This window comes from Ursus maritimus, unplaced genomic scaffold (genome assembly GCF_017311325.1).
Source record: "Ursus maritimus isolate PB19 unplaced genomic scaffold, ASM1731132v1 scaffold_1, whole genome shotgun sequence".
In the NCBI taxonomy this organism is placed as follows: domain Eukaryota; kingdom Metazoa; phylum Chordata; class Mammalia; order Carnivora; family Ursidae; genus Ursus; species Ursus maritimus.
In genome coordinates, this window is record NW_024423343.1 from 27,605,068 (window position 1) to 27,619,127 (window position 14,060).

General features: G+C 41.6%; 1 protein-coding gene across 5 annotated transcripts in view; it reads left to right on the forward strand.

The window, feature by feature from the left end:
- Positions 1-14,060, forward strand: part of PLEKHM3 (pleckstrin homology domain containing M3) — a 168,184-nt gene that overhangs the window by 60,542 nt on the left and 93,582 nt on the right. For all 5 annotated transcript variants that reach the window (XR_005837584.1, XM_008687434.2, XM_040641349.1 and 2 more), the window contains exon 4: positions 5,065-5,210. Coding sequence is in view for 4 of the 5 variants with exons in the window: in XM_008687434.2 (XP_008685656.1) it covers positions 5,065-5,210 (146 nt within the window). In the remaining variant the exon portion in view is untranslated. The remainder of the gene's footprint in view (positions 1-5,064; positions 5,211-14,060) is intronic.

Sequence of the window (14,060 nt, forward strand, 5' to 3'; positions counted from 1 at the left end):
GAGGTTTGAAGAAGGGGTAGTCCCCACATCTGTTTCATGCAAACACTGTTGAAGCAAGAGACAGATGCATGGGATTGCTGGGAGCTCTGTATTTTCAGTCAGCAGTGAGTCAATGGTTACAGACTGTAAGCTAGGAAAGTGGAGTTCTGTATGACCTTCTTCCTGCTGATTCTTATAAAATAGCAAGTCATTGAACCACCCCCCACCCCCACCCCGTTTCTGTTTTTCTTCATTTTGGAAAATCTGGTCTGTAGAATTTCTGATAGAAGTCCAGGCCTTCAAGCCACATTTTACAAAGTGCTTACCACAGGTTATTGTCCCACACCAGGGCACTGGACCGAAGGGGTGAGGGGGCAAGGGCAGTCCTTTTGCCCTTCCTATGGCCACCCCCTCCCCTGTGTGCATACAGTAAAAGAGTGTATGAAACGTGCCAGTTTCATTTTTCTGTTTTAACAGAGGAAATGAAAATTTATCCTCTCACTCTTACCTCTTTTCCTCCTTTTTTTATAAAGACCCCTTCTCTTCTTTTTATTTGCCTTTTTTTTTTTCTTAGAGCATTTCTACCTTCCAAATACAAATACCAAATTTACTTTACCAAATTAGGTAAAGAGGTTAGTGTGGCTGACCACACTTAGGAAGCATTGTGTGAGTTTTTTCCTTAGGCAGTTTCACCTGGATCTAGCCACAGCTCGCGTCATTTTTCTCTTATGCCCATGAATTTTCCAGCTGCTGGTCAGGGGAAGGAGGGCTGATTTGGTAGCCATGAAGCAGTGAGAAGGTGGTTGGTTTCTCCTCAAGATCTTGGCTTCAGTAACACCACATTGCAGCCAACTGAGCTAACTAGGTGCACTTGTTAGAAGAAAGATTGTGCCTTTGTGGAGAATTATGCCAAAATTTCTGCTTCAACCCCCGGCAACAGATTATTTTGGTCGTCTTTAGTGAAAGGCCATTTGGGAAATGGACTGTACACGCAGCAAATAGGATTTCAGTTAAATGGTAACATTTGTTTCCAAAAGAGTACCAGAGGGGAGGCTAAGCTCTTCAGAGCATGTGTTCATTAAAGATTTGAAGTGGGGTGGGAAGCAATAAAAAAAAAAAAAAAAAAAAAAAGGCCAGTGAGTTCTCTTGTGAGATAGTTTTTTGTTCCTATGAATTGAACACCCTCTGAAAAGTCTCAAAAAGAGACTGGGAAGAATGTATTTGCTTTGATCCAATATGTGGAGGGTTCCCTACTACAAATACCCCTTAATTTAGAAGCATTATTGAAAAGTCTGTTTGAAAGTACATAAAAATATAATATGTAAATAAGCTCTAATTAGTTATTTCAATTAATTATTTTTTGTCTCTGCTTTGCAGCTCTATTTTTCTCCCCATAATGTCGCTTGTCAGAGTCCAGCTTCGGCACCCTTCAAAAAAGGTGTTTTTCTAGTAGTTGTTATTAAGAAAACACATTTTTTGCCCTGTTGAAAACATCACGATGATAAAGTAAGATCCAGGTCATGTATCTTTAGGGGGAGTTGTTTCAGACATTTTTAGTCTATGATTTGCTAGTATGATATTAAGGAAATCTTACAGTTAATTGAAAGAATAGATGTTTCCTTCTTCAAATAAATGGTAGGTGGTGTCTTTTAGAAAATGATTCTGTATTAGGCCACTAGCCTCTAATCTTTCTTGCCCATCCTATGTTGGTAACAAATTTCAGTAACAAATTCTACATTTGGAGATTAAAAGTTTTAATTCTAAACCAAGTAAGATGCTTCTCAGTGGGGACAGTGAATGCTGTGGGAAAACATTGGTAAAATGAACTCTGATTGTATCTACGTAGCGGATTTTTAGAAATTGACCAGGAACCTGAAATGTTGATTTTGGAAGCCTAGAGAGTATACTACATGACAAATTACAAGCTTTTCACTTGAGGGTTGCACACCCTCTGCACTTGAATAGAATTGGAATTTTAGAGCTTGGAGGGACCTTTGCAGCCACCTAGAAACAGGGAGCCGTCCTCAGCTTTTCCCTACCAGGGTCTCTGGTGGTAGTTGGCTGGTTGGGGAGAAATATAGGTTCCTGGGCTAATCCAGATCTACAAAATCAAAGTCTTGTGGGTGGAAATTGGGATAGGGAAAGGGTCTACATTTTTCACAAACATCTCTAGAAAATTTTGGCGCTCACTGAACTTGGCAAACCCACTGATTTAGGCTGGCCCTTTTATTTGCAGCGAGGAAGGCAGGCCTAGAGAGTTTGATGGGTCAAGTTCACAGTGTGTCCTAGGCAAGAATGGGCTTTCTAACTCTGGGCTTGTGCTTGTCTATACACCATGTATCCAAAACAGTCCTAAGCTTGCAGATAGGTTCAGACCTACTCTGGGTCATTGCGGGTGATATCAGCAGAGAGAGTAGGAGAGCATGGTTCTAAATAAGGTATGAAGGTAAAGACACCCAAGAACTAGGAGTTTATGTGCTGTTGCTTCTATCTAACCTAAAACCTGAGTGAGCCCTAGCCACGCTCTCTCAGCCCTTCTCTCTTTGATGAGCCTGGAGACTAGTGCACAGTGGTGGGAATGCTTAACTCATTTAGTTAACTCATGTAGTTGAACCCCCAGCATGGTAGGCTTTGGCCCTGTATCCCTGGTTGATGTACACGTTTTTAGACCATATACTTTCTTAAAATGCATATTTGTGTATTTTAATATTGCTCATGTATGTTGCATCTAAATAATTATAATAAAGTCATTAAAAATTATAGACTGATAAACTCATTAGTACCCACTAAAGCATATATAAATATCCAGCAAATGCTTACTAATGTTAATTACATCTAAAATTCAAACAACCAAAAAGCTGAAGTGACCCAAATTTATTTTTGCTGTGTTCTGTGGTGAGAGTTTAAACTGGAATGATGATCTGGAATTCCTGCAGGACCATGACCACTTTCTAAATCATTAGGAAAGATTGAGTTTTATTCATTGTCACTTCAGTGTTAAGTCAATTTGACCATCAGCGAATTTTTGGAAACAACAATATCCCAGTGTCAAGGATGTGTCAAGTTCCATTGAATTCTGCTCCACAGTCTATCTATGAACACACGAGCAATGTATAATTCTTAGAATGGGCAACATATTTTTCACGGGGTTATTAACAAAAGAACGCTGTTTTAAGAGGCAGGTGCCCAGGTGAGGGGGATCAGTTCTAGAAGAGCTATGAGAACTTAAAATCTCTTTATATGTGGGTGTATGTGTGTCAAGTAATATTCAGTTTATCATCCTTTCTACATAAAGTTATTGATGGTCTGCTATATGTAAAGCTCTGTTAAGTACTGAGGATAAGAAACTGCTTTGAGGAGTTTATAATGTGGTTCTTGCTGGACAGACGCATAAAAAGGCACAGTCGTTTCAAGGAGCATGTGCTAAATGCCAGATGAGTAATAATGCGGTCAGTGAGTGCAGCAGACAGCATTCCAGTGCTCATAGCCTAGTCATTGTGACGGCACCTCCCCTCTGCCACAGCAGCAGCGTGTGTGTTCGCTGCTTCTTGATCTGTCACACAGATCTCATTGCTTAGCCAATCTGAAAAACAGGGGCTTGTTCTGATTTTGCTGCTACTCAACAGTTAAGAAATAACCATTCCAGGAAGGAACAGTGTGCAGCTTTTGAAGCGTAATACCAATACACTTACTTACTTGTCTTTCAGTACCTCTTGTCTTTAGAAGTAATAGGATCTAATTCTCTTCTTGGAGAATGCACTGCGAAACTACTTGATTACTGATACCATTTTATTTGTGATGAAAATGAAAGTCCTTTGAGTTTTGTGATATTTTCATTCATGGAGTTCATGTGAATCAGTTTTTTCTTAGGTTAGCAGTTTGTTAAACTGTTTGGAGCTCCTTTAATGGGAGTGAGATACAGTAGTGACGGTGGTGGTGATGAGGATGATGATAATGATGAATTCATTTTATGCCTTTATCATGAAATAGGCTTAATGTGAGATTTCTTTGATCAGTGCAATTCTTGATCCAGCCATGAATCCAGAAATGGATTTCTGAAATGAAAGCAGTAGATCAGAAATGCCAGGATAATGTTGCTGTTTGTATAATCATGGTGACCTGTTCTGGGCTGCCAGGATTTTGTCCTTTGGGTTGTGATGGAATTTCTGTAGTCACCAAGAGAAGGTAGTTCCTCCTACCTAGAGAGAAAAGGCATGGCTTCTTTGTGACAGGGCCGAGATTATTACCAGTTCCCCTGAGAGTCCCAGGACAGTGCTCACAGAATCATGGATTTCCTCGGACATCTAAGGGCCTTAGCAATGACTTGCAGGCAGCCACTGGTCTTGAGTAATGGGCAGGATTTGGCAAAGCGGAAATCAGAAAAGAGGGTGTTGTGTAAGGAGAAGTAATGTGCACCGATGTGTGGAGGGTGGAGTGAGCACGCTGTTTATTTGGAGAATAGCTAGGAAAGTTCTCTGGTTGCAATAAAGAAGTTATATTCCCATTGGAGAGTAGTAGGAGTAGGTAGTTGGAAAGGTGATATAGGGGCCAGTCGGAAGACAAATTTCTTTCATTGACTAAGTAAAGGAAGGCCACATATCAGTTTTTAGAATCATTTTAAACTCAGACAAGCTTAGAGCCAAATCCAAACTCCACTTCTTTACTAGCTCAGTGACCTCAGACAGAATTCTTAACTTGGCTAAAACCATCTCACAGAGATGTTGTACGTGTTAAATAAGATCCTTTACGAGAAGTCCCCAGCAAAATGTCTGGTGGTGGGAATAGAGTTTATGAGGAAGAAGTGAGGTGCTAATAGTGGGGCTGTAGAGAGGCTGATCTCTGATAACTGTACACAGAAGACGCAGAAGAGATGAGAAACAGGACCGTATTAGGTGCGGGTTACCGCAGCCCCTTAGGAGCTGAGGGGGTGGAGGCTATCGGGCTAGGAAGAGAAAGACACATCTATACAAGAATTCTCTGAAGTTTTTCTTCCTGTTGCGGACTTTGTTTGAGGGTTGTGTAACTTTGTTCTGTGGTGTTAAAAGTACAGCACTAATCATAGACTCTTTCTTTTGCCTTGGACAGGATGCCAGCGATCCATAGGCCTTTCCAGTGGGAAAGCCAAGGTGTGCAATTACAGTGGATGGTATTACTGCAGCAGCTGCCACGTGGACGACACTTTTCTCATCCCGGCGCGCATCGTCCACAACTGGGATACTTCAAAATACAAGGTAAGTACAGAATCTGAGTTTACTTCATAATCGCAATGTGGATGTTCAGCTGCTGTCATGTGGATTAAGAAATAATGATATAGGAATTTGGAGCATACTTGACTAGGTAGTCTCATAAAAGCTACGAGATCTTATCTAATGCTTCTTAAATATCTCACGTTTAAAGGTATCTTAACTATGATTTTTTATTAATTCCCTCACTTAAAAGCAGTTTTTACTTCTGGGCCTTGTTAGTTAACTGTGGGTGCTAAAAAAGATTCTCGTAGAGAAAGAGGCCTTGTTATTTTTTTTATTAGATCTTATCTCCAAAATCACAGTACTCTCAGGATAAAAACAGGAAAATAATGCATGCATGGGCGTACTAGTGACTTTTGAAGAAGAGGACTTATATAATCGAGATATTTCTTAGAGTAGAGTAGCTCTCCTACTCATGTGAAGGTGAGTCTTCCAGCAGGTCCATCTACCCTGGAACTAGAAGCTGGAGAGAAGCTATGAGGATTTCTGGGTGGCAGTCCACACCAAGGAACAGTGTACTGAGCCACCCTTAGACCTTCACCTGGACTGTTGTTTATTTTTTAAAAAGGAGGAAGTGAGAAACACAGCTTTGCAAAATAACTGCTAACAGCCTAGCAGGGTATCCCAGAAGTACAAATAGCAGACTTGGTAGCTATAAAAATGTGAGTCAACAGAGGAGGACAGGAAGTCTGAGCACCGAGACACTCACCTTAAGAGGGTAGAGAGGAGAGGAGCAACCAGCAAAGGAGACCAAGGAGGAGTGCATAGTGAGGGAGAAGGACCCTAGTGTGTCCAACAAGCCACACAAAGAACGTGTCTTCAGATCAGTTGTGACAGAGGTTGATACAAAGGTCAGATAAGATGAGCACTGGGAATTGACCATGGGATTTAGGAATGTGGAGGTAATGAGTGACCTTAATGAGAGCAGTTTGAATTGAGCAGTGGGAGTGAAGGTCTGATTGAAGTGAGTTTTTGACATGAAACAGGAGAGAAATAAGAGACAAGAACAGACAACTCTTGAGAAGTTTTGCTGTTTGGGGATGGAGAGAGATGGGGAATAACTAGAGGGGAAGTGGGATCAAATTGGGTTTGATTTTTATTTTAATGGAAGAAATAACAGCATGTTTTCTATGCTGATGTGAACTACCTAGGAGAGAGAGAATTGCTAGAATGATGTGGTTGAGTGAGAAAGATCGTGTAGACAGCAGGAAGGTTGGCCTTTGCTTGGAGCAGGAAGTAGCAGAAAAGGCAGAGTCTGGATGTAGGTGCCAGTGGGTAGCTTAGGGAAGTCCCCTTCCATTTACATCAGTAGCTGTCATGATACTGATTTATTTCAGTACCTGTGATCCTAAAGAGATTAAAGACCCAGCCCCGGTCACTCTGGGAAGTGCCTTTACCTTCTATTTCATAGAGATACAGGAGTAATTAGGCAATAATTCTGCCAACCCTGCTCATGATCTTAGCTCCTCCATCAGTTTTTGCCAAATCTGATCAGCCCTCGTCAGTTTCTTGTTCTACTGGATTTCTCTGGGATATAGTATTTGGCCAGGAATTCTTCTGCCTTGACTTAGAGGTCACACCCCTGGTTCTCCTCCTACTTCCAGCTCTTTTCCTCAGTCACCTGCTCTGATTCTTTGTCCTCTGCCTACACCTTTAATGTCGCACTTCCTTGGCTTCATTTTTTTTTGTTTTTTTTTTCTGTTCCCACTGTATACTCTATTGCATTCTCTCTTTCTCTTCCATAGTTTCAACTCCCTGATGATTCCCACCCTTCTCTTCAGCTCCGTTTTCGCTACTGAAAGGGAGATCTGTGGATTTAATTGCCAAATGACATCTTAGCTCTAGCTTTCAACCTAGTAGCCTTCAAGATAGTGAATTGTACTGCACTTGTTAGCGTTGTACTGCAGTTCCGCCCATGCAGAAACAAGGCAGTAGAATTAGTTGGCAGTAGAAGGCAAGATGGGGAACCTAATCCACAGCAGTACTCCAGCCTTAGGATTCTTTTATGGTCCTGTGCTCTGCCAGAAGCTTTTCTGATCCTTCTGCCAGAATGCTGTCACCTCTGCCTTGAATGAACCTTCCATGCAAAGTGCTTTGTCCAAACATAGTCTGTATAACTGCCTTTATACCTCCTTGCTAACAGATGCCTGAGACTTGCTGTCAGTGTAACTGTATCACCTGGGAGCAACGTAGGTGGGGAAGGGACCCATAGCTGTCACCTACCTGTAATATTTGAAGTCTAAAACAAACATGAAAATTGTAAGAGGCCATTTGGCTGATACCCTTTCTGTATCCCTGAGCAGCTCTGTCTCCTGGTCAATCCAGTAACCATCCACATCTTCACTGTCTTCAGGGTGCCTCATCCCTGTCCTTCTCAGCATATGACCTTGCCTCCACTTCAAGGACAACATTGAAACTACAAGATATGGATATGAATTCCTACAAATATATCTATATTTGTACTGGCCTTACTGCTTCCCCTCCTATCATATGAAGAAGAAGAGCCCTTTCTCATGTTTAGAGATCATCCTTCCACATATACTAGAATACTTTTATCCCTCTGGGGAACCCCTCTTCTTTCTTCCAGAGCTGATAGAAGCGTGTCCTCTTTGGCAACATCTTTTCTGATATTCCCCACCCTACTGTTTTTGCTGCATTGCTGGCTCCCTCGTGCCACCACCATGCTGTGTGTGTGTGTGTGTGTGTGTGTGTGTATAATTACATTTACTTAGGGGGTTAGTAGCAGGAGCTTGGAGTTAAACAGTATTTGTCCAAGTCCTATCTCCACCTCTTATTTGGGGCTTGATTTGCTGGGACAAATTACTTGAACTTCCTGAGCCTCAGTTTCCTAATTTCTAAAATGAACCCAGACTGCCCGAGTTCAGGTCTTGTCTTAGCCATTTATTAGCTGTCTAACCTGGGCAAGTTATGTAGTCTCTCTGTGTTTGAGTGTCCTCATCTATAAAATGAGGACACTAATACTTCATAGGACCACTGCCAGTTACATGGGTTCATGCGTGTGAAGTGTTTAGAATAGTGCCTAGGACATAGTGTGTGCCGAATAAGCATTCTTACTAGAACTCCTGTACTTGCCTACAAAAGTCGTGTGAATTGGGATAATATAAGACTGGCTGTCCGCAAATAATTGAGATAAGCACTTTTGAAGAGTGGGAGCTGTTGTCATTATTTTCATAATCTTCTCGTTTATGCTGTTCCTTTCTTCAAGCTCCCTGGGCACAGAGAACATGTCTTAGCACAGTTTCTGGCACGTAGTAGGTAAGCAAGAATGTATACTGAATCGGTGACAGAATGAGGCCTATCTTACAAGGCCCCCAAATCGGCTTCATCACCCTCATCACAGGTCCCTCTGGAACTTCTGTGGCCCCACCAGTCCCTGCTGCCAGCACCGGGAGACAGCCTGGGCTCTTTCTTCTGCCACCCCTGCCCTGTCTAATCAGTCAGCAAAACTCAACTGCTGGATTTGCACTCCGCTGCACCCACCATCCCACCTCACAAACTCAAACCTTGGGTGTCACTCCCATGAAGGAGTTTGGTAGCCATCTAACTGTGCTTCCTGCCTGCAAGTCTTGCTCCAACAATGGTTTAGAAAACCCTGATCTCACCGTGGGTAAATTTCATACCCTGTCTCAGTTTCTTCACCTTTAGAATGGAAGTGGTGAGGATAGTAATAATAACTGCTTCGTAAGATTGCTGTTTGCTTAAAAGAATGATTCACAGAAAGCCCCTAGCACCGTGACTGGCACACGGGTGCTGGTTAATGCCAGCTTTTACACACAATAGCAGCTTTTAAACACAGTCCCTTAACCTGACACCAAGTCCTTTTGTGATCTCCAGCCCCTGCTCTTCTAGCCCCTTCATGCCCTACCTCCCTGCCCCATGAGCGTCCTTGGGAAGGTTTCACTACTTCCTGTTCCTCAGTCTTGCCACGCTCTTTCACGCCTTTTGTCTTCCTCTTGCCTTCATTTCAGTGTGGCAGACCCTAACCAAGCCTGTCTTGAACCTCATTTCCTCGCCCAGTTCTTTCCTTCCCCTCTCCCAGGCGGCGTTATCATTTTCTCTTCTGCATCTTGTACTTGACACTCTGAATATAGGCTATAAATATATTTGCCATGTGTGTATTAGATAAAAGCGTATTTAGAGTTGAGTTTGGTTTAGATTATTTAGATTAATCTGCTTAGAGCAGGGCTTTGACAGCCAAGAGAGGTGTATAGAGAGCAAGTGAGGGAGGCAGTCCCAGCCCCGCCAGAGCTTAGGCTAGAGGCACCTGCCAACAGAATATGCACCACTCTGGGGAGTTAAAACAGAGGGGTGGCACTAAATGAGGGAAATCTGAAAATCAGGCCTGGCTTACGAAGATGTGACTTGGTGGAAGAGATCCAGATCTGTTTGCAGTGAGCCACTGAAACCATCAATTCAGCCATCACTGACGCAGTCTTTTTCTCTAGAGCAGACATTTTGCCATGTGGTCATTCAAATGACAAGGTTTGATAAGTAACTAATTGAAGGGGTTAGGTACCCTCACTTCATCCACGTTGTACATGAGGAAAATCTCCTTTGTCAGACCTTCCTTCCCAGATTCTCAGTGGACCAGGGAAGATTTTAAAGCAAGAACAGACAGAGCTGGTCGATTTTATCAGAATCATCTCTCATTGGCATTAAGTAACTATATTCGATTTAGTCCCAGAATCTGTCTTTGCTCAGACACCAGCATTTAACTTAATGTTTCTAATTGTGAGGATCAATCCAGATCTCTCAGTTTCCAAGACCAGACATCATTCTGCTAGATCTGCCTCCTATCCTTAATAAGAAGTACGTGACTGGCTTGAATATCCATTTAAGAGAGTAAAAAAGTGGTTTTGCAGAGCAGATTGAAATCTGTCATCTGAAGCATTTCCTTGTCTGCCCTCTGGAGTAATAATACTCCTAATTATTTTTAAAGCAGAATTTCATCTATTTTCTGGTATACATCCTGCAAATTGAATTGAGCTCCAGGATTACCCAGCAGCTAAACCTTATCCTTGAGTTCTATAGCCATTTTCTAATGAAATTCTCTTTGAAGACAACTTTCCCCCTACTCTCCAACCCTCCCAAAAATATCAAGCATGACAAAGAGGTGGTGAGGACCTCAAACTTGGCCTCAGCTCTTCCTAAATAGTTCCCTTCTGTTGTGCTTTTAAAAAATATTTTTGTGTCCTAGCCTGAATATTCACATTCCATTTAGCTAGGGGTTTTCCATGTTACATAAACTATTTCCTATCTCTACATCTTGAGAGGCATTCAAGGCAAGCTGCACTGCCCTCGCAGAGCTGGAGAGCAGCTCGCTGATGGGAAAAACCACTTGTTCAGAGTCATTCGGAGATTTTGCGAACAAATTGCAATTAACCTTAAGATCTCCCGATTCCTTCTCCATTAGCTCCCAGTGCCTGCTTTAAGAGGACTAAGAAGTATTATGGTTGGGATTGATTTTAGTAAGACTTTCGCCATGACTTTTCACAGTAAACATGGGGGGAAATACAGGAAGGGAAACATTATACCAAAGCAATAAGTGGTTATTTTACTGTGGTACGATTGTGATTTTTTTTTTCCTTTCCTGATCTTTAGTCTCCAAATTCTCAGTAATGTGATTGTTACTTTTATTATTTTAAAAATGTTAACTGTTACCTAGCGCCATATATTTCAGAAAATATGTATTAGAAATTTGCTTTTAATGCCTCAGAATTATAAATATGACTCTTCTGTCCTGTGATTACTTCAGTGTCATTTAATGTGGTATAGAAGGCTACTTTCCCATAAAGAAACTGCCTTGCACTGCTGTACTTTCATTCTTCTTTCTCAAATATACTTCCACAGATTTCAGGATTCATAAAGTACAAAGGGCATGCATACATAATCTCCCTCCCACCTGTCTTTTTCTCCTCCCACAGGCAACCAGATCACTCTCTTCTTGTGCATCTTTGCAGAGGTGTTTTACGTACGTGTGCTTTTTCACGCAGCAGTGGCAGTAGGTGAGCCACATGCTGCTCTTGGAGAGCTTGCCCTTCCGTTTGGATCACATCCCTCTTCCAGCGCTCGTCTGCTTTCTTTCATTTTCTTTTTTGTATAGTCATTCCATATTCTATCATGAATTTTACACGTTTCTACACACACATGACAATCTAACCAGTCCTTTCTGGGAGGATTTTGATTGTTTTTTCAGTCTTTTGCTATTACAGGTCATGATTCAATGAATAACTTTATACATCGTTTTGAATGTAAGTTCTTTCATTCACAAGTGAGACTGAGGACACCTTCCTAGACGTAGGTTTGTACATTTCTTAGTTTGCCGCATGTTCCAGATTGTCCTCAGTCAGGACTGTGTGCTACACTTTTGCCTGTATCTTCTTGCAGGCATCTTTCTTCCTTGGTACCAAGATGTCTGCTGTCACTTCCGGTGTGATTGTGCTGCCTCGAGCTGTCCTTCCCCTTTTCTACTTTCTTAACTCTAGAGATGTGGTGAGCTTAGAAACAAATAGCCAAGCTGTGAGAAAGGTGTGTAAAGTAAGAGTGTGTGGCTCAGAATCACAGCCAGAGCATCGTAAAGCACTCATTCATTTCTTCAGCAGGTGTTTGTTGAACACCCACCTTGCTCCCTGTTCTAGGCAGTGGGGACGTGGTCTCTGCCTTGTGAATGCTCGTGTTCCAATGGAACTGTAAACAAATATACAAATAAGCGACTTCTAGATAAATGACAGGTACTGGACTTTAATTTTTGTTTCATAGTTAAAATCAAAGGTCAGCGTACCACCAAGTTACATCATCAGTTAGTCTCCCTTTGTAGCCCCTTGGCTTTGTATTTGGGGAAAGGGAAGGACAGAACATGGACAGGAATCACCTCCTTTGAGGAGTGATGAATAGATAGTCTATGGTAGAGTTCTTAAAGAATAAAAAGAACTGTAACTATAAATAATACTAAAAAGCACAGAACAGAGTATCCGGAGACCTGAGCAGATGGGTCACTTAAGCTCTCTGGAGTCAGTGTTTTTTTTTCTATTAAGTATATTAATTCAGTGTTTCTCAAAATATGGTCCATGGAGCGTTAACAAGTTCTGTGCTTGTTAATAGGTATTACTCAAAAGGGGGTTCTGTAGGAGGGTCACAGCCAGGCCAGCTTTGTAATTGGAACAGGGCCCCTCAAGAGAACGCAGCCCTGGGAGCTCACAGCACGCAAGAGGACAGAAGGAGTTAGAGATAGAGGCCCCTTCCTCCAGTTGGTAAATAGGGCCGAGACTGAGTTTCATTTCCCACCGGCCCCTGCACAAGGCCTGAATGGCACTAAATAGCTGCCTTGTCTGCAGACAGGTTTGGGAAATTGCTGGGCTAAGCAGGTGAAGCAGACACAATGTCCACAGGCTTTCATAGGCTAACGTGCTACACTTTGAATCACTAAGGAAGAATGTGGCGTGTGGCATTTTTCTTGTTGGACCTCAGAACACCATTTTTGTGGGACCAGTATTCCTTGGAGCATAGGTTGAGAAAAATGGAACTAGATTATTTGTACCAGTTCTTGTTATTCTAAAATTATGTTCTCATCTGTTTTATTCTAATGCATTTTTCTCCCTTAACAAAAACTGAAGTCCTCACAACTACTCCTACCCCTACCATATCATCTCCAAACTGCTGTCTATGGTTAAGCATTCCCTTTGCTCCATTGCTTTCTTACCCGGGGCTATTTTTGTGGGGGAACATACCAGGACACCATTCCAGAACCTCTTTCTCAGAATTACGTAAACCTGAACATTTGAGAATTCTGTTTTTAAGAGGTAGCTGTCACCAGTTTAACAAAAGGTGTATTACGTTTAAATCTATACCAATGATGGTTACTTTTCAAATAACAAATATGTTTATTTGTAAATACCTGTGTTTATAGAGCAGATTTCGTCCTTATAATTTGTAGCTGATTATAACCCACTTGCTGTTTCCTCCAACAACTCCTGTATGTGAGGTGTGGAGAAGCAGCTTTCTGCCTCGACTTCCTCTTCCTCAGCTCTTGAATCACGCAGACTGCAGCACCGTGAAGGGGGCACCAGTTCACGAACTGCAACAAAGTCAAGTCACAGACTTGAGTTCTTATAGCTAATGAGTCTGTTTTTAAACTAAAAAAGCCATGGAAAGAAATTATATTAATTACAATAAATGTTAATACTAAAAGATCAGTAGGTTTGAAAAATGAACTATTGACCCTACAAAAGTTGTTTCTAATGTGAATAGAGTAGGATCATGGAAAAGAATGCGAACCAAAACCTTTTTAAAAATGTATTGGGTCTATCCATCTGCACCTATGAGCTGAGTTGTTATATACATCAGAAACAGCACTCAGGCTTTTCATGGTTTTCCTAATTTGGTTGGCAAGAAATAGGACAGTAGCTCTTAGCTCTTAGGTGGAATATATTTGGTTTTCACATATAATTTATGTAATATTTCTGTTAACAGGAAAGAAACTTTCTCACATAAACTTTATCACCTAAGAATATCATTGGCTTCCTTCCCTAGTAACTATATATTTAACATTATCTTTTTTGAAAGCTTTCTAATTATAGTGAGTTTGGAAAGTGGAATCCTTATACCAGTATGCAGGGTTATTTAGAACTTAGGAAATCAGTGGGGATATAGCACTGTCTTTTGCAAAAATAGCATTTTATGCCAAATTCTTAATTCTTTCAAAAATTCCCTTACCATTATAAGTGGTAGATTCTCAGAAGTGAGCATGTGCTCAGCCATGCTGCCAAAAACATGGCTCAGTGTTGCAGGGATTCGAGCAGCTGAGGCCACAGTATG